Genomic DNA, 21,305 nt, shown 5'->3' with positions numbered 1-21,305 from the left:
TGAAAAATATTGTAGGAAATGAATTAAAGTGAAAAATTCAACACTGACAGGTGTGAAGTTTACTAAGTATGTTTGTATTTTAGTTTATATCCATCCTATTGTTATTATTATTCCCCATAATATAGTTATTTTAATATGTGATTATTTAAATAAAATTAGATATATGCATTGATTTGGGAAACATATTTTGTAAACAAACAAAGTGTAAATGTCTAATTACCTTGAAGTACTTCCTAGCAGGTATTCATTGTTTTTTTTATCACATAATCGTTGCAGTGTTGTTTTAGGGTATTAAAATTTGGAAGAAAAAAAAAAAGAAGAAAAATCTTGCATGAAAGTTGCATGATGTTTTTGGTCCTGCTGCTAGATTCTGAGCATGTTGTGTAGGAAGTAAACATGATCTTGCCAAAGATCACCAGACATGGCTCCGTGCAACAGCAATCACTTTTAAAGTTGCTACTAGGCAGTGTAATAGTTATGATGGGAAAATACAGTACCGTATTTATTCGCATATAGGTCGCCATCGCATATAAGTCGCACCCATAATTTGAGGTCTTGAATTTGGTATTTAAGATTCCCCCCATATAGGTCGCACCGGTAATTTAATGACTCGAACGGCGGGCGCGCCGTGCACGAAAGAGTTAATGGGTACTGTAAAACTCCGCTACTACGAGAGCTGATAATGGCATGATAAATTGTTGTAACAAGTACTCGTAATATACGAATATAGAAAATTGAAGTCAAGTTAGATTCCTGACTTCTTAAAATGTCGTAATTGTAGACTATAACTCGAAAACAGTGCTTTGTATTGAAAAAATGAACAATTTAAATAGCAAAATATACATTTTTACAACATGAAAAGTTGCTTTTATTTCTAAACATGTAATAATTTAAGCCTAGGCGTGTAAAAGTACTAGTAATTATAGCAGGAGACAATCTAACATGTACTAGGGAAAAACGTAAAATCACAAATGTATAAACGTAACGGAATTGTCGGGAATATTACGTGGCTGCTGATAGTGTATTTATGTCACAACTTAGCTGAAGTACTGGTACGAGACATAAACTTCACAAGATAAAATGAGCGGAGTCTTGGTAACTCATTTATACGTATTTTATACCTAATTTCGGAAGTAATGTACAGTTGACGCATATTTTTTAAACTAACCCTTTATATCTGGGAATCGTAAATAATTAATTATTGGTATCAAGACATCAAGATGAACGTAAACTTGAACACGTCATGGCAGCGAGAAAACTGGTGCGTATACCAATAAACTGGTATTAGAACTGGAAAAAACTGGTACACGGGAGGTGGAGCTTATATTTTTTTTCCGCTATGCTCGCTTCTATTGGCTGGCTTCTGATGGAAGGTCACGAGTCTGGGCGGAGCGTTGAGTGAGTTATACTGCGCATGCGCAGCTCAAAAGAAAATAGAGAACCAGCCGGCGGCCATAACAACAGCTGATTGAGTACAATGACCTTTCTCCGCGCACGGTGCGCTATTGACTGTAAATTTCCATCAATTTGGGGCTTTTTTTTTTAAATTTTTTTACTGTTGTGCAAAGCGTTTGTGTAATGCAGCCCGTGTATTTGTGTGTATGTGTATTTGTTCTGAACGCTGCAGGATGCGACTGTATTTTAATTAACTTTAACGTATTTCTTACTTTTCCCTTTATTTACACTTTCCCGCTTTTTACACTTTTTTACTTTGTCCCCATGAAAAGTGCAAATAAGGGGTTTTGCTGTAAACTTCTTTTTTGCATTTGAAAGTAAAATATTGCAAAAAAAATTCCTCAAAAATTTTAAAAAATTTTCCCTCACATATAGGTCACACTTCATTTTCCCCCCCATCAAATCTGGTAAAATTGCCGCTACCTATATGTGAGTAAATACGGTTATTAAAATTACAGTAAAACTTGTTTAAGATACACCTGCACAATATTTCGCCTCCAATACTATCAAATGTTTCGGCCCGCCATTTTCTCCATAAGATGTCCGTTATTTTTTTCCCACATGTAAGATGTTGCCCATAAACTTCTTTTGCTGTATAAAACAATATATTTTAGAGTTGAAATCCATTATTTGTTTGGATATTACTGCTTACTTATTTAATTAACAGAAATCTGATGTTATCAAAAGTACAAACTTTCTTTTAAAGACATTTTCTAAAATTATAACCTTTATCTATTCATCGCCTTGTCAGCGCTAGTTGGCATCATTCATGTTTGGTTACGTTGATGCCCATATAGAGTGCGTGCACATAGTACCTGGTACCGAGTAAACTACATTTGATAGCCCGCACTCTTTCCTGGTTAGTGTGTACTACGACAGTCATGGGTTTATTACGTTGGTTCTGGCCAACATCCGGGTCACGGTTTTCATTTTTCTATTTTAATTCAAATGCATTATGTTTTCATTTTATGTCTAATTTAAATTATTTGGGATCTTTTGTTTACTCTTTTTAATTAAAATACTTTCCATGCAACATGTTTTTTTTTATTAAAAACTTAACCTTAACAATAATGTTTTTCTCGCATTAAAGTCGCACCCTAGTTTTCAGACTTTATTTTAGCATAAAATGTGCAATGGTTATGCGATAAAACACTGTAATGTTATTTAGATTGGAATAAAGAAACTCTCAGGAATTCAAATTTAATATTTGGATTGGAGAGACAGTTTGGATCGAACTATCACTGGTTCCAGCAGCTTGGTATGTATTTTTTTTTTTTTTCCGTCAGCCGGCGGGGACCGGCTGTTCCCTCGCATGCTGGTGCTGCACGGGAACGCGACGCAGGTGCGCAACCTGCACGAGACGCCAGTGACGGAGACTCAGTGGCTGGGGCGGTCGCTGCTCAACACCTTCGCAGTAGCCGCGGCACACGCGCGCCTCCGCTACGGGGTGAGTGGCAGCGTTCATGCGCTTAGGTGCTTCCTTAGGCACGTCGTGAAGAAATGATGAGTTAATTTTTACGATGTGCACGCACCACGCAACAAAAATCGACAGGATGGAGAAGGGAAAAAAAACCACTTACAAATTAAAATTAGACATACATGTGCTTTTAAATCGTATACTTTAGTGATTGATATTGAATACTGGTCCATATACAGCAAAACCCCTTATTTACGTTACCGTTATTTACGTTTTCCCGTTATTTGCACTATATTCTTCAGGTCCCGTTTAGTTCCCATTTAGTCCAATACAATACTTTCACACGAATTACGTCTCAAAAATTGAATCCATCCCGCTATTTACGTCACGTAACAACCATAGTAGGCCTAAAAACAATGTGAAAAACGTAACGTTTATAGTCGGCAATGAACATTTTAAATCAAAAAATATACATATTTTATAACATGAAAAGTTGCTTTTATTTCTAAACATATTATAATTTAAGCCTAGGCGTGTAAAAGTCCGAGTAATTATAGCAGGAGACAATCTAAAATGTACTAGGGAAAAATGTAAACTCACGAATGTATAAACGTACCGGGAATGTCGGGAATATTACGACTTTACGAGGCTGCTTGTAAGTTGTGATACTATATTTATGTCACAACTTAGCCGAAATACTGGTACGAGACATAAACTTCACAAGATAAAATGAGCTGAGTCTTGGTAACTGTTTTAAACGTATTTTATAATTTCGGAAATATTGTACAGTGGACGCATATTATTTAAACTAACCATTTATTTCTGGGGATTGTAAATAATTAATTATTGGTATCAAGACATCAAGATGAACGTAAACTTGAACATATCACGGCATTGACAAAACTGGTGCGTATACCAATAAACTGGTATTAGAACTGGACTAAACTGGTACACGGGAGGTGGAGCCTATATTTTTTTGCGCTAAGCTCGCATCTATTGGCTGGCTGCTGATGGAAGGTCACGAGTCTGGGCGGAGCGTTGAGTGAGTTCTACTGCGCATGTGCAGCTCAGACAACAGAGAGAGCCAGCCGGCGGGTACGTCGCGCCATAACAGCTGATTGAGTACGATGACCTTTCTCCGCGCACGGCGCGCTATTGACGGTAAATGTCCAATTTGCAGCCCTTTTTTTAAAATTTTTTTACTGTGGTGGAATGCGTATGTGTAATGTAGCCCGTATTTGTTATGAACGCTGCAGGATGCGACTGTATTTTAATTAAATTTAACGTATTTCTTACTTTCGCTTTATTTACACTTTCCCGCTTTTGACACTTTTTTACTTTGTCCCCATGAAAAGTGCAAATAAGGGGTTTTGCTGTAATTAACAACATTTATTTATTGTGAATGTTAGTGATAGAAAAAGTGTTTTTAAACTTTTTCAAGTGTATTTATGTAAGTGAAGTTACGTTTCTGCATTTAGAATTTATTTGCATTATTAATTAAAATTTGTCTCAATTTTTTTGCTAAATTAAATAATTATTTTATACTTGAGTTTAAATTAATATTGAACACTGAGTTTTTATTTAAATTTAATCTGATTGAATTTATACTTTATTAACTGTATTCATATCACGCCAGTCGTTAATTATTTTATTTTTATAATTATTTGCTTGCAAAATTACAGTTTTTATCACACCAAGTAATATAACTTCAAATGCATGTACATAAGGACACGCACAATTGTTTTTTCAGACAGACTTTGTTAAATTCTCATAATTTTTCTTCTTTTGTGTAATCTGAATCCAAAGCAGCCTGAGGGCTAGAATATTCAGGGTGGCCACCAAACCGGGAAAACGGGAAAAACCGGGAATATGTCGGGAATTTGAAAGGGCCCGGGTAAAACCGGGAAACTGTCTGGAATTTTATTTCTTTCCTGGGCAAATGTTGCGGTGTAAATGCGCACAACTTATATAAGACGTACATCGCGGCGTCTGATAATCACGCAGCAAATCTGTACAGTGTCATGTTGGCAGCGACTGTAGTGTTCCCAGGCGTGTCATGTTTCTTCTTTCCTCATAGACGCAATACGTCACTAAGAGGCGGAGGGGGAGGGGGAATATGAAGCGCACTACGGCGTGCAACACGGGGTGTTGTTCTAATTTGTTCTGTTCAGTACAAGTCTTCGAGCGGTTTTAGTCTTACGCTGTGCAGTTTGTTAGGAAGCTATTGCGGCAATGTCTACTAGGTATTCCTGTCGTTATGAGTCTTGAGGTTCCATGGGCTACTGAGGATGCGAAAGACAACTTGTGCGAGATGCAAGATATGCAATAAAAGTTTCAAGATCGATACGATGGGTAGGGGAGCATTTACAAGCCATGCCAAATCTAAGAATTACAATAGAGTTATAAATAACCAATCAAGAAACCTGCAAGTTACAGAATTTTGTTTCCACTCAACCTGCTCAGGATGAAGCCCACGCTTCCTGTAACAAAGTTTTATTAGTACTTTAATTTATTCTAGTAGCTTCCAACGGTTTAGCGGTGTTATAAACGACGTCTTGTAATCCATCGCTTATCAATAAACTGTCAAATATGTCCAGTAACTAACGACACTGCACGTTTTTTTATGAATATTCGCAGCGTGTTGAGGCCGGCCGATAAACCTTCCGCATTAACTTACCTTTAACGTCGGTAATGCTATGTTCACTTAAAATTTGTAAAATAATAATACTAAACATATAATTATTATGTACACCAGAACCCCGGTTTTTACGAACACCGGATTTAACGAAGCAGTGATTTTACGAGTACATTCTCGGGAACCGTAAAAAAATTGGAAATTTTGACCAAAATGTGAAAAACAGAAAAAAATATTTAAAAAAAAAATGCAATGAAAGATCATATATACTGAATAAAAGCATGTTGGACCTCATGCGGTCACCAGCAAAGCATAAACACGACCCAATGCGTGGTGCAACTGCTACATCGCTTCGTTATTGCTCGCGCGAGAGGCGGGACGTGGAATGTTAGAAAAAAGGAAGGGGGAAATGCGGGGGATGACAGACAGCAGCCAGTGTGTTTCCTGCGTGGGGAATAAGTGGCGTAGCTCCTTTTTTTATGCTGTGTGAAGCGACCTTTTTCTATCAACTCACGGGAAAAGATAATTGCTTGAGCTGTCAAAATAAACATCGCTGCGACAGTTAAAACAAGACGCGGGCGAGCATCCGGTAGGTCGATGTGTATATCTACTCAAAAAACATATCTCAATTCATGACACTAATAAGATTCCTTATAACTTACACGTATAGCCTGATATTTTCAGCCTGATCCATGCAAGTTCTTTAGCCACGTTTTGAATGAAAACAACCACTAGCCGGCCAGTGTTGTGCCCTGTTTAATACGCACAAAATATACCAAATATATTTGGTAAAAAAAAAAAAAAGAACCTCAGGGAACTTAAGGCAAAAAAAGTCAAAATAATGAGTGATGCCTTAAAACAGACCGCTCTCATAGACGAAGAAATTTTAAACACAAAAAAGGTTAAAGTTATGTGGCAAATATATATTTAGTAAACTGCCACCTGTTTTTTTAGTTGGGTATGTATCACATTTTGTGCATTTTTGTTTTATATTTATTACTATACAGTTCCGTGTTTTAAAATGTGTGCTTTGTATCATGTATTACATAAATAAAAACATGTCATTTTGTATATATATTGCAAAACCTGGAAAATCTTGAAAATACCTGGAAAAACCTGGAAAAAACCTGGAATTTTTTATCACAAATATAGTGGCCACCCTGAATATTGTGCTAAGAAGATTGAGTACTTTTAAAATAAACCTATTAAAATCACTGTAGAAACAACATTAATAAAATAAAGCAAATTCTGGAGATGGTAGAATGTTCCAATAATGCATAATTAGAGACCCCGAAAAATGGTGAAGCGCGAAATTCACGAAATAACGCGAAAATTTGATACTTTAAACGAATTTCGCGACTTTCCTTTGTTTTCTACATAGTCGCGAAATTCACGAATTTTCGCACGAAATTCACGCATTTTCGCGCGAAATTCATGCTTTTTCGCACCAAATAATGCCCTAATGTAGCAAGTTCTATTTATTTACGCCATCATAAACATAGGCGTGAAATAAACATAGACTGAAAGACTAGTGCCGTGATATTATCTTCGTTTTGAAACGTTACTCAAATCCACATATTTTTATTGCTCTGTTTACAAGCAGTAAATATTGCCATCGCCAATGTAAACAAAATGTAACAAATGTCAACAATCAATATGTGCGCACTACCAACATAACAAAATTGACTCCACAGTTTTCGTTTTTTGAATAATGGTCGTTTCTGCCGCAAGGCGCACTGGTGTCGATTTTTCTAACCTAATTTAATCGCATGGAGCTAATGAAACGCCCCTCGTGCCCAATTTTTATATTATTTTTAATTAATCAAAAGTCCTTGGAAACTGCTGGGCAAAATATTAAGAAAATTTTAAGTTAATCACCAGAGGGGGCACGAGACGGTGAACAAGACAAAATTTACACTCCCTGCGCACTAGTAACTTGGGAGTTTGAGGATCGTTACAATGAAGAAGGTATTTGATAAATAAATACACAAAATCGGTAGCTTGGTCTATAGGTTTTCCTAGTTTATTATTAAGGAATTTCGTATACCTGACAATTAAAATCTCAGTAATTAACAAAATTAAAAGGGGCGCCCCGGCATTATTTAAAACAATTCATATTACAACCAGACAATCAAATGAATACATTAACAAAATTTCAAATATAGCTCCCAACGATTACATATATATATAAGAGATTCCTCGATTTTCCAGATTCTTGAGGATGACGTCCTTAAAACACTGCTCGCTGGTATCTTTGTTTTAGTTCCTTCTAGTTGGAGATCATGCGGGGGCAATTTCTCCCTCCGTAACTTCGACCCTGTCAGACAGGGAAGTTGACTTCTATTTACAGATGCGTCGCCAGCCAGGAACTGGATCCCGCGAATACGCGGCTGGGCGCGGTCGTTTTCTAATTTCAAAAAAAAATTAAAAGACAAAAAATAACTATTACATTTTATACTACGCAGACGGACTAAACTACTTGAAAAAGATTATAGGGATAGCATCCCTCATTTAGGTGACTACATAGTCGGTTGCGGCCGGATGGAAGTCTTGCAGAGTCTCGTCGACTCGCCGATAATCAAACGGTCCGTCTGCAGTCGCGGCGCGAAGTGTCCCGCGGAGAAACGCGTCTCGTAATTAAAAGTAAAACTTGAATCAAAAGTGGAGGGGAGGACTGGGAGTCCGGACCGAAAGGTCCCGAAGTTCCCCGAGTGAGGGCCATACAAAAAAAACTCGGATTGAAGTCTCGAAGCTGGTAGCATTGCGTCGACTTTAGCGCTACCTGTTGAGGGCTGTCTGAAATTAAAAAAAAGGATCGACTCGCCCAAGGCGTCTGCTTAAACCAAGGGTTAAAGGGCGCAGTCTAGTGCTACACTCTGGCGGCCTACAGGGTGTCGCGGGGTGGTCCATCTTGGCACACACATTTTTTTTATGCAAGGCATCCTGGGAGACGGTCGCTGTCTGCTGGGGTTTCTGACCTGTCATTGGCCTTAGGCTAATTCTTAGAACCGAAAGAGGAGGGGGGGAGCAAAAGTACAACGACGCTGAGAACAAGTGTCCATGACGTGCTTTTCGAGGAGAGAACCTAATACGTATTCGTGACCAGACTTACTTCTCTCACAGCTCTCTGAGAAGTAGCAGCTTGCAGCCCAGAAGCTGCTCTATGCAGTTTTGGTCATGCAGGGAATTAAAATTACAAACTCGGGACGTGACTGCAGGCGAGAGAAATTTCAACCGGACTGACCATGTCCACCTTAGACAGCAAAATATCAGATTGGCCCCCTGGGAAGGGGCTTCGGTCCCCTGGCACAAAGTTTAAATCCGTGGCGTACACCGGCCTAACAAAAGTAAACACCCCCATTAACAACCAGATAAATTAAAAAAATAAGAAACCCCAAAAAAATTTAAAATTATAGAAAAAATTAAAAAAAGGTGACGAAATGCCTAATTTCCGGCACATACTCCCCCGCTTGAATGCGGAGCATATAGGGAAAATAAAACAAACACTTACACTGCTCAGTAAAACTAGTACCAGGTTCGCCTGTATCCTACTACTTATATTCTAACACCTTTGAGACGCGTCCGCCTCTCAGGCACAACATATCGTTAACCCTTAAACAATATTATTAACTAAGAGCTTATTAACTAAGTGGCCACTTAAAACTAATACAACGTAAAGCTAGCATTATTATTTCTAGTACCATGGATTTTTAAGACCTCGAGGATTTCTGGCATGCCTAATATTAGGGAGTCCCCTATGTTAGGGGAAAGAAATCAAACACATCTACTTTAAGTCAGCCTGTGTTTTCTTTAGATGGGAGATGTGCGCTCTGGTCACGAATTCTCCCGAACTGGGGTCAGCTAGGCTAACCGTAACTGGCGTTAAAAATCGCTGTATTTGAAAAGGACCTCTCCAGCGGTACGCCAGCTTGGCGGAAAACTTATCCACTGCCTTGCTGAGTGGGTGTGCCTTACAAAGCACAAAATCGCCTACCCTGTAAGGGTTAGGAGATCTGTTTTCGTTGTATTTCTTTTTTCTGCTCTCATGAGCCAGATTAAGATTTTTACGAGCTCTTCTCCAAATCTCCCTGATGTCTCTCGGATCATCGGGCAATAGCAATAGGTCATTCAAAGACCAAAGATTTGAAAGAGGGGTATTTGGTCGGTAAGTGAACATGAGTTCGAAAGGAGTACTTTTGTGTCCTTCATGATGTGCATAATTAAAGGCCATTTGCAGCCACACCAAATTCGAATCCCATTTATCCTGCTCCTGCGCATGGTAAGCTATTAAAGCAGACCGGAGATTGCGGTTGAATCTCTCAGCATGCGAGGGCTGTGGATAATAAGGCGAGGTTGTGACGTGCAGAATGCCATGTGAGAAGCACATGTTCTTAAAAATCCTAGCCGTGAACTGGGTTGCATTATCTGACACTACTATAGACGGGACTCCCGACGTCTTGAAGATCTGATTACGTAGCGCAGATACAGTGTTTTCTGCGGTGGCTTTTCGCATGGGGATGAGCCAGACAAATTTTGTGAAGGCGTCGATACACACCAGCAGCATAGTGTTTTAAGGACGTCATCCTCAAGAATCTGGAAAATCGAGGAATCTCTTATATATATATATATATGTAATCGTTGGGAGCTATATTTGAAATTTTGTTAATGTATTCATTTGATTGTCTGGTTGTAATATGAATTGTTTTAAATAATGCCGGGGCGCCCCTTTTAGTTTATTTAATTACTGAGATTTTTATTTTCAGGTATACGAAATTCTTTAATAATAAACTAGGAAAACCTATAGACTAAGCTACCGATTTTGTGTATTTATTTATCAAATACCTTCTTCGTTGTAACGATCCTCAAACTCCCAAGTTACTAGTGCGCAGGGAATGTAAATTTTGTCTTGTTCACCGTCTCGTGCCCCCTCTGGTGATTAACTTAAAATTTTCTTAATATTTTGCCCAGCAGTTTCCAAGGACTTTTGATTAATTAAAAATAATATAAAAATTGGGCACGAGGGGCATTTAAATTGGTAGCAGAGCGTGGTTTGGTCTATAGGCATACCTAAATAAAGTAGGCATACCTAAAATAAAATATAAAAAAAAAAAATTAAATTAATTAATTTTTGTGATAGCAATTTTGTAATAATAACATTGTGAACTGATCGCTGGTACACCCGGTAGTTATATTGCTTTTCTATTTTAAAGTTATGATTGAGTTTTAAAGTGCCGTACGGACTTAGTCTGTGCGCGGCGCAAGCAGTGTCGCGGCGTCCGGTCCGCTAGCAGGCCGGCAGCGAGACGTGTCTTATCTCTCGCCTCAGCTGGCGTTCCCCCCCCCCCCCCCCCCCCCCCATCATCCCCGCTCGAGCCAGCGACACGCCCGTTATCTGAGGGCGACGACACGGACCTGTTCCTCCCGCACACCCCTCTCCCTCTGTCCGTCGTGGCAGACGACCTTGCGAGTGGCAGGTCAATCCCCTTGTGGACGTATACAGGTGGTGCAGGTCAAGCTGACAGGGGACGTTCGCGCAGTTGTTTGAGTAGCACGGCGACTTTATACGCAAATAAGTTTGGGCACATACCCCCCCCACCTTGGAAGTGTGATTTACTCCCCGCGCATTGGGGCTAGTTGGTATTTTATATTAATATGGAAGCCTTATGAAATATTTAAAATTAAGATAGTTGTTAAGAGAGGAGTATTTATGGTGTACGTTTGAATCGTACATGTGTGTTAAAATTTTGTTTTAATTATCAGTAATTTACGTCCGAGCAGTATGTTTAAGCCGGAGTTATTGCTGTCAAATGAGCTGACCTATGAGTTACAGCTACGCAATTTGCCCTCCAGTGGCAATGTCCAAGTCCTCAGGAAGAGACTCAGGGCCGCCCTGCATGATGGCGTGCCCACTAGGGTAGCGAATTTGGATTTAGATGTAACTGAAGAATTCAACCTTGCTTGCGCCAAGTTTTATGATATATCGGCTTTCGTAAGTTACCTAGATGTGGAGGAAAATTTACCCAATGTCGAGCGACATATAGTCAGGCTAAAACATGTTACCCGACGCCTACAAAACCTGAAACAGCTTTCGGCAGACCTTCTCCATGGAATTTATATAAAAGAGGTAGAACGATGTTTGCAACAGACGGCAGGTTTCCACACAAGATTGGCGGCGAGAGCAGCCGTTTTGGAAGACACACGACGCAGTCAGCATTATGTGGCTGAGGCACAGGCTTTAGGCATCGATTGTCCCGCCTTCCCGGAAGGGGACGCTCCTAGCTTGCCCCTGGGAGTAGAGCAACCCGACACGCGACAATCAGAAGTACGGGCGACGGTAAACAGACAGGAGATGGAAACGAGCAGATTACCAGACGCAGCCCCTGGCGCTCAGCCACTAACGTCGCGGCCAAATCAACCGATACCCGTATCTACCACTCATTCAGAGCCGCTTGTGCAGTTGACGACAGCGGCGACTAACATTACAACGGGTCACGTGACAACCCACCCCGTCACTAGCTTGACATTTTCACAGGGATTACCAACCTTGGCACACCACATGACGCAACCGTACCCACCAAACATGTTTTTCCCGTATCCGACCGCCCAGGGCTATTTTAACCCTTATGCGCAATTTCAGCCACAGTTTACTTCATGGCAAACCACCCCACTTCCGAGTGCTGGTATTTTGCAGCCGCCACTCATAACGCCCCATCAATTGAAACGCCCCTCGTGCCCAATTTTTATATTATTTTTAATTAATCAAAAGTCCTTGGAAACTGCTGGGCAAAATATTAAGAAAATTTTAAGTTAATCACCAGAGGGGACACGAGACGGTGAACAAGACAAAATTTACACTCCCTGCGCACTAGTAACTTGGGAGTTTGAGGATCGTTACAATGAAGAAGGTATTTGATAAATAAATACACAAAATCGGTAGCTTGGTCTATTGGTTTTCCTAGTTTATTATTAAGGAATTTCGTATACCTGACAATAAAAATCTCAGTAATTAACAAAATTAAAAGGGGCGCCCTGGCATTATTTAAAACAATTCATATTACAACCAGACAATCAAATGAATACATTAACAAAATTTCAAATATAGCTCCCAACGATTACATATATATATAAGAGATTCCTCGATTTTCCAGATTCTTGAGGATGACGTCCTTAAAACACTGCTCGCTGGTATCTTTGTTTTAGTTCCTTCTAGTTAAGTGAAAAAAAAAAAAAATATATATCTCATATCACCCGGGTCTTTCCAGGAGGACCTCGGACTGCGGGCCAAACTCTTCTAACAAGGGGGGGGGGGGGGGATCAGCTGGAGATCATGCGGGGGCAATTTCTCCCTCCGTAACTTCGACCCTGTCAGACAGGGAAGTTGACTTCTATTTACAGATGCGTCGCCAGCCAGGAACTGGATCCCGCGAATACGCGGCTGGGCGCGGTCGTTTTCTAATTTCAAAAAAAAATTAAAAGACAAAAAATAACTATTACATTTTATACTACGCAGACGGACTAAACTACTTGAAAAAGATTATAGGGATAGCATCCCTCATTTAGGTGACTACATAGTCGGTTGCGGCCGGATGGAAGTCTTGCAGAGTCTCGTCGACTCGCCGATAATCAAACGGTCCGTCTGCAGTCGCGGCGCGAAGTGTCCCGCGGAGAAACGCGTCTCGTAATTAAAAGTAAAACTTGAATCAAAAGTGCAGGGGAGGACTGGGAGTCCGGACCGAAAGGTCCCGAAGTTCCCCGAGTGAGGGCCATACAAAAAAAACTCGGATTGAAGTCTCGAAGCTGGTAGCATTGCGTCGACTTTAGCGCTACCTGTTGAGGGCTGTCTGAAATTAAAAAAAAGGATCGACTCGCCCAAGGCGTCTGCTTAAACCAAGGGTTAAAGGGCGCAGTCTAGTGCTACACTCTGGCGGCCTACAGGGTAAGTTGGCTGGGTGGTTTGCGAGTTTGCCGCTAGGTGTCGCGGGGTGGTCCATCTTTGCACACACATTTTTTTTATGCAAGGCATCCTGGGAGACGGTCGCTGTCTGCTGGGGTTTCTGACCTGTCATTGGCCTTAGGCTAATTCTTAGAACCGAAAGAGGAGGGGGGGAGCAAAAGTGCAACGACGCTGAGAACAAGTGTCCATGACGTGCTTTTCGAGGAGAGAACCTAATACGTATTCGTGACCAGACTTACTTCTCTCAGCAGCTCTCTGAGAAGTAGCAGCTTGCAGCCCAGAAGCTGCTCTATGCAGTTTTGGTCATGCAGGGAATTAAAATTACAAACTCGGGACGTGACTGCAGGCGAGAGAAATTTCAACCGGACTGACCATGTCCACATTATCCAGCAAAATATCAGATTGGCCCCCTGGGAAGGGGCTTCGGTCCCCTGGCACAAAGTTTAAATCCGTGGCGTACACCGGCCTAACAAAAGTAAACACCCCCATTAACAACCAGATAAATTAAAAAAATAAGAAACCCCAAAAAAATTTAAAATTATAGAAAAAATTAAAAAAAGGTGACGAAATGCCTAATTTCCGGCACACTAAGATGGCAGTCATTTTTGCGTGCACATATCTATGAGTGTTTACAAATACCGTCCACATTTTGTAAGTTTTGTGATACAATTGAATTTATGACTAAGATGCCGAAAACTTCGACAATGTTTGATCGCGAAAGAGAGATGAAATCGCATGGATTTTATATTTTTGATCAGCGGGACAAAATTATGATGTGCAAGTTCTGCAACGTGCGGGTTGATTGGACACACAAAGACACGTGCAAAAAGCATGTGGCAAATGACACACACAAAACAAAACAGAAAAGACAATTATTTTGTCAAGGAAATTCTACCGTGTCTAAACAAATCTTGATAGGCGACAGCACCAGCGTGAATAAAGCAAACAAGCTTAAAAGTGCAGAAAACAAGAATTTGTTTCTGATTTTGTTAATATGATGCTGTAAGTTAACAATACTTTGGAAAAAGCTGATCATCCAGCTATGAGGGAATGGTTTAACACCCATGTTGAAGGTTAGCCTTATTTATTTAGAAACGTTTTCCTCCTATAATAAAAGTTAATAAGCATATGTAGGCCTACAATATTATTGATTAACTTACCTTTAGGCCCAACTTACCTTTACTTCAAATAAATATGCAAGTAGGTACCTCAGATTAACAAACACATAAATAGGATGGATTGCATTATGAAATGGTGAGCACACCACAAGATATTTTTGACTGATTGATTGATGGTTTGACTCTGTAATCCAGCAGTAATCTTGAAAAGGTTAGGTTAGGTTTGGCTCAGAATTGTTTTGAGTAAATTAGCCCATTAATATTTTCAGCGATAACCTTATAAATGCTACCTATTTATAACTTAAAAGTATATTGTAAGTAATGTACACATTTTAGGTGCAGGGGATTTGCCATCAGCCAACACTCTTGGAGAAACTTATGTCCCAAAAATTGGCCAGGCAAATAAGGAAGCAGTAAGGCATGCTGTAGAAGACAATCAGATTGTATTCTTTTGTAATGAAACGACAAAGTGGGCCGATGTAAGGCAGAGTCTACTACTTTGTAGTGCCTATCCGCTATGAGGTTTTTTTTACAACGTCAATGGCATAATTTTTTCACCATTTTTTGGGGTCTCTACCGATTTCTTATTTTTACACCGATTTTTTTGCACCGCTTGCTTATTTTTGCACCGATTTTTTGCACCACTTTTGTCATTTTTTTACAACAAAATGAGCCAGTTTTATTTACCATTTTCTGGGGTCCCTATGCATAATCAATGTTTGTTCGCAAATGTTATTATATAATGAGAATATATGCTGAACGTAAACTTGGTCAAAATAATAGTCAAGACTGATGTCCTCTCATTTTGTGTGCAAAACTGCTGATTGGAAATTTATAGACACACAACATGCTCCTTTCTGCTAGGGTAGGGGGTGGGTGGGGGGGGGGGGGGGGTAAGAGAGAGAATGTGTGTGTGTGTGTGTGTGTGTGCGCGCGCGCGTGCAAATATGTGAGAGTAAGTGGGGGAGAAAGAATAAATATGTGTGAGCATATTTGAGTGAGTGAGTTTGGGAAATGACACAAAAATAAGAGAGCATGTGTAAGAGAATATCATAACATTCAAGTTGTAGAAAGCAGTATCATAATACAATTTTATTTTTAAATGCAATCTGTGAAAATTAATAGATAGAGACACAATTTTATGGTTTTATTTTTAATATAATTTCATTTTTGAAAACAGAGGATTTTTATTTTTATAAAAGCTGTTTTGTAATACTGACTCCACCAAAATAGTGGCGAAATTTATATGCTGCATTTTTATGATGAAATAATTTGTAATAAATTGGTCTAAAACTGATACATTAAGTACAATAAAAATTTTTGGCTTTAAAGTGATCCAATAAGACATTCACAAAAAAAAAAATTAATTATTCTGATCCATGTACTTTAGTACAATCTTTCATCCGAAAATAACTACATTTCTTGAATTTCAAACATTAAAAGATATATATATATATATTTTTTTTTTTTCTTTCACGATTTGATCTTAAGTTTTGGTTAAATGGTACTTCATTCCATACTATATCTTGCAGTTTGGTGCTATATGGTGTATTAAATTGCATTTCATTGTTATGCTGTTTTTTGACGTGCTTATGGGTGTAATATCAGTTTTATTGCATTTCACCACATAATCTTGTCCCTGTTAATAGAGAATTTATGAATAAGCAATATAATGGTGCTTACATGTCCAAGGTTAACATGAAGGTACTCAATCTATTTTCCAATTTTCACAACTAAAAAGTTGACGTTCTTATATTTTGGAAACTATGGTAATCTGATTATTGTAAGTAAACTCATTATCTGAAATTCATCTTAAAATGAAATATTCTGCATTATATAGTTTGTACAGTAGCTCTATTTTGAACTTAGATTTATTAGTTGCAAAAAAAAAATTATGTAATAATTTTTGTCAGTCAAACACAATTGCAATACTTGCTGCGTGTGTCATGACAGCGCTACCTACGGTTTCTGCCCCCGGAGCAGGGTTGCTACAAACTTGCAATTTCAAAATTCCCGACTTTTTTGAGCTTTTCCAGATCTGAACCGACAGGGTTATCTGACCTTCCAGGCCTTCCTGCGACCCACTTGTTGCTTTCCAGTGGGGAAAGTGGTATACGTTGTTCAAATGTCAGCATAGTAAAATTAACGCCATTGCTACATATTCACCTAAAACTGTAGAATGTAGTCCATTGAATTTTATGCAAGGTCGCGGAAATAAATTTTTCTCCAGGGTTCCACGAATAGAAAATTAACCATATTTCATGATGAGTAATTTTTTTAAAATTTTTTTGAGGTGCCTAAACATCGGCGGAAGCAGTATGTTTAGTTTAAATTTGTGGTCACAAGAAAAAATTACAGAAATACAGTAGAACCCTGTTATAACGAATCTGAAGGGAGTAGTTTATATGTTCACTATAGAGGGGAAACTTTATATCTGGGAAAACTTTTATATTGACAATACATACTCAAAAGCAAAATCTTAACTACACATAGGCCTAAGCCAAGAAAAGAACGAATGAAAATACTCAAAGCAACAGTTTTATGAGCAAATGCAGATATTATTTTTAATGAACTACACTTTCTATTACCTAATGGTTCTTGGAAATCGGCGTATTATCCTTTTTTCGGACATTTAATACTCTGTGACGTTATCGCAGCTTGAGAAAGAAGATTGTTCAGCTTGTTTAATATTGTACTTAATGTAGATGTTGTTATTCCCAGTTCCTTTGCTATTAACACGTGCGGGACAGTGGGGTTGGAGTCTCCCTTTTCAATAATGTTCAGTTTATCTCGCACAGATAATGCCTTACGTTTTTTACCACGTTTTTCACCTTTTTTTATGTACGTATTTCTTATTGAAGCACATTTGCAGCTTAATAACACGTAATTCTTTTTACCGTCAAAAGTAAATAAACGAAAATTAACAAGTCTGGTGCATCAAAGATTACTACGTATCATTTAGTATCGCAGTTGCTAAAGCTGGAACGAAATTTTCTCACTTTCTATGGAAAAATTTTGTCCACAGAGTTCTATCTAGTGGTAGTCTTACAAACCTTACCCGATCAAAATGTCCAAAACAACGATAAAAATGAGACGTAAAAATATTGAATTTGCTGCTATAATGTAAATATGTATTTGTGTGGCGGTAATTTATTTATAATTTTGATAACATAATAAATGTACATGCGTTCGCCCATTCTTTAACTATGCAGGGAAAACTATTTTTTATTTTCACCAAACTGATCACCATTTTTGGCTACACGTAGCCTACCGAGGCCACTCGAATACGACTTGTTTATAATATGAACAGTGGACAATCGAGTAGCGTATTGCGGAGAAAAACTTCAATGTGATCCAGAATAGACGTTTTGTGAAAAAAACTTTTAATTATATGAAAATATTTGAGATAATGGTGCATTATGTCGGCAAAATTTGTTCGTGGTACACGGGAAAACGTATCAACATTGACAAAAGTTGTGCGCTATATCCAATAAATTAATACATAACCTCAAATCATTTTTCCGGGACTGAGACGGAAATTCACAATAAACGGGAATTCACTATAAACGGGTTCTACTGTAGTTGATTTCCCTGACTTTTCCAGGTTATCCGTGACGTTTTAAATTTCCCCGACTTTTCCTGGTTTTCTATACCTGTAGCAACCCTGCTGGAGGTCTGCTTCTAGCTACGTGTCTCCACCCCCGGAGGTCTGCTTCTAGCTATGTGTCTCCACCCCCAGAGGTGTGCTTCTAGCTACATGTCTCCACCCCCCGGAGGTCTGCTTCTAGCTACGTGTCTCCACCCCTGGAGGTCTGCTTCTAGCTACGTGTCTCCACCCTCGGAGGTCTGCTTCTAGCTACGTGTCTCCACCCCCGGAGGTCTGCTTCTAGCTACGTGTCTCCACCCCCGGAGGTCTGCTTCTAGCTACGTGTCTCCACCCCCGGAGGTCTGCTTCTAGCTACGTGTCTCCACCCCCGGAGGTCTGCTTCTAGCTACGTGTCTCCACCCCTGGAGGTCTGCTTCTAGCTACGTGTCTCCACCCTCGGAGGTCTGCTTCTAGCTACGTGTCTCCACCCCCGGAGGTCTGCTTCTAGCTACGTGTCTCCACCCCTGGAGGTCTGCTTCTAGCTACGTGTCTCCACCCTCGGAGGTCTGCTTCTAGCTACGTGTCTCCACCCCCGGAGGTCTGCTTCTAGCTACGTGTCTCCACCCCCAGAGGTCTGCTTCTAGCTACGTGTCTCCACCCTCGGAGGTCTGCTTCTAGCTACGTGTCTCCACCCCTGGAGGTATGCTTCTAGCTACGTGTCTCCACCCCCGGAGGTCTGCTTCTAGCTACGTGTCTCCACCCCCGGAGGTCTGCTTCTAGCTACGTGTCTCCACCCCCGGAGGTCTGCTTCTAGCTACGTGTCTCCACCCCCGGAGGTCTGCTTCTAGCTACGTGTCTCCACCCCCGGAGGTCTGCTTCTAGTTACGTGTCTCCACCCCCGGAGGTCTGCTTCTAGCTACGTGTCTCCACCCCCAGAGGTCTGCTTCTAGCTACGTGACTCCACCCTCGGAGGTCTGCTTCTAGCTACGTGTCTCCACCCTCGGAGGTCTGCTTCTAGCTACGTGTCTCCACCCTCGGAGGTCTGCTTCTAGCTACGTGTCTCCACCCCCGGAGGTCTGCTTCTAGCTACGTGTCTCCACCCCCGGAGGTCTGCTTCTAGCTACGTGTCTCCACCCCCGGAGGTCTGCTTCTAGCTACGTGTCTCCACCCCCGGAGGTCTGCTTCTAGCTACGTGTCTCCACCCCCGGAGGTCTGCTTCTAGCTACGTGTCTCCACTCCCGGAGGTCTGCTTCTAGCTACGTGTCTCCACCCCCGGAGGTCTGCTTCTAGCTACGTGTCTCCACCCCCGGAGGTCTGCTTCTAGCTACGTGTCTCCACCCCCGGAGGTCTGCTTCTAGCTACGTGTCTCCACCCCCGGAGGTCTGCTTCTAGCTACGTGTCTCCACCCCCGGAGGTCTGCTTCTAGCTACGTGTCTCCACCCTCGGAGGTCTGCTTCTAGCTACGTGTCTCCACCCCCGGAGGTCTGCTTCTAGCTACGTGTCTCCACCCCCGGAGGTCTGCTTCTAGCTACGTGTCTCCACCCCCGGAGGTCTGCTTCTAGCTACGTGTCTCCACCCCCGGAGGTCTGCTTCTAGCTACGTGTCTCCACCCTCGGAGGTCTGCTTCTAGCTACGTGTCTCCACCCTCGGAGGTCTGCTTCTAGCTACGTGTCTCCACCCCCGGAGGTCTGCTTCTAGCTACGTGTCTCCACCCCCGGAGGTCTGCTTCTAGCTACGTGTCTCCACCCCCGGAGGTCTGCTTCTAGCTACGTGTCTCCACCCCCGGAGGTCTGCTTCTAGCTACGTGTCTCCACCCTCGGAGGTCTGCTTCTAGCTACGTGTCTCCACCCTCGGAGGTCTGCTTCTAGCTACGTGTCTCCACCCCCAGAGGTCTGCTTCTAGCTACGTGTCTCCACACCCTCGGAGGTCTGCTTCTAGCTACGTGTCTCCACCCTCGGAGGTCTGCTTCTAGCTACGTGTCTCCACCCCCGGAGGCCCGCTACCTGCTATCAAATATGTCTGCAGGCGGACGTGCGGGACCTGCCTGAGCCGGTGGTGCTGCCGTGCTGCCACACGGACAGCCGTCTGTTCCACTTCTGCGTGCTGCAGCTGAACACCCTGGATCTCGACAGCTCCAGCAGCCGGCGGAACATCTTCTGGTCCGTGCCGAGGAGAGCGCTGTTCGAAACCTGCGGGTACGACTCTGCGCGGCCAGCGCTTCGTGGGCTGGACCCAGGGGTGTTTGACATGTTTCTAGCGTTCTACTCCTACGGCGGTGAAAATCACGTCGCTGCGGAATCAGATGACAACAGGTGAAGATGTGTTGCTGTAGTTCAAAATATTTTTTTTTTTATTAAATTTGAAGTTTCATAAATAACAATATAAGTTGTAGATTTTTGTTTAAATAAGTAACTTACATATAAATAACGTTTTCCACAATGCAATTTTTCAAATGTTTGAATTGACAATGGCCAAATTTTTTTAAAATGTCTTAATTAAATATTCTGATTTCAAGCCAGAGCTTTTGTTATTTTGAAACGCTGGTTAAGTATCCGTTAACTTCCAACTTGAATTGTTTGCCATTTCAAGTTCTTGGATATGTCAAATTTGTTCAAAGTAGTAACTTGAGTGTCTGGTGTGTTACTATGAAGGTGCATCGCTGGATAGTTGTTTGTACAAATGTCTCCATTAAAAATAAGATGTGAAAAGGTTAAGACATGAAAAAAAATTACATTTTCAATTTCCACCACCACCCTATATAATTCTGAACATGATCATATATGTCCTTTGCCTTGGGGTGTCGCGGCAGACTGCGAACTAACGGTGCTATTAGTAATTTTTTTCTCTCGCATAATCTTTGCACTTTTTATTCTAAAATCAAGCTTGAAAAGTAGGGGTGCGACGATTATGCGGAAATTTTTTTTTTAAAATTAGATTAAGTTATTCATAAAAACAAAACCAATTCATGGAAAGTACGTTTATTTAAAACGTGAAGTGTAAAAGAGCATGCCAAACTATTTAAATTAATAAGTCATGCAACAAAAAACCTTTCAACTTTAAATTGAAAAAAAAATCTGATCCAAATGCAAGCAGAACGAACGCTTAACTATCGCCACAGTAAGTACACACTCCACGAAAGA

The 21,305-nt window shown here is 40.8% G+C and overlaps 1 protein-coding gene across 2 annotated transcripts in view; it reads left to right on the top strand.

Annotated features, from left to right (window-relative positions):
* LOC134538357 (large ribosomal subunit protein mL37) overlaps positions 1 to 20,879 on the top strand; it is a 34,203-nt gene extending 13,324 nt beyond the window's left edge. For both annotated transcript variants that reach the window (XM_063379611.1, XM_063379610.1), the window contains exons 6-7: positions 2,742 to 2,902; positions 20,191 to 20,879. In XM_063379611.1, the coding sequence (XP_063235681.1) occupies positions 2,742 to 2,902; positions 20,191 to 20,481 (452 nt within the window). In that variant the 3' untranslated portion in view covers positions 20,482 to 20,879. The remainder of the gene's footprint in view (positions 1 to 2,741; positions 2,903 to 20,190) is intronic.
* The last annotated feature ends 426 nt before the right edge of the window (positions 20,880 to 21,305 follow it).

The sequence above is a fragment of the Bacillus rossius genome, chromosome 13, assembly GCF_032445375.1.
Source record: "Bacillus rossius redtenbacheri isolate Brsri chromosome 13, Brsri_v3, whole genome shotgun sequence".
NCBI classification, from domain to species: domain Eukaryota; kingdom Metazoa; phylum Arthropoda; class Insecta; order Phasmatodea; family Bacillidae; genus Bacillus; species Bacillus rossius.
Note: the sequence above shows the minus strand (reverse complement) of the source record. Positions and strands in the feature narration are given on the sequence as shown.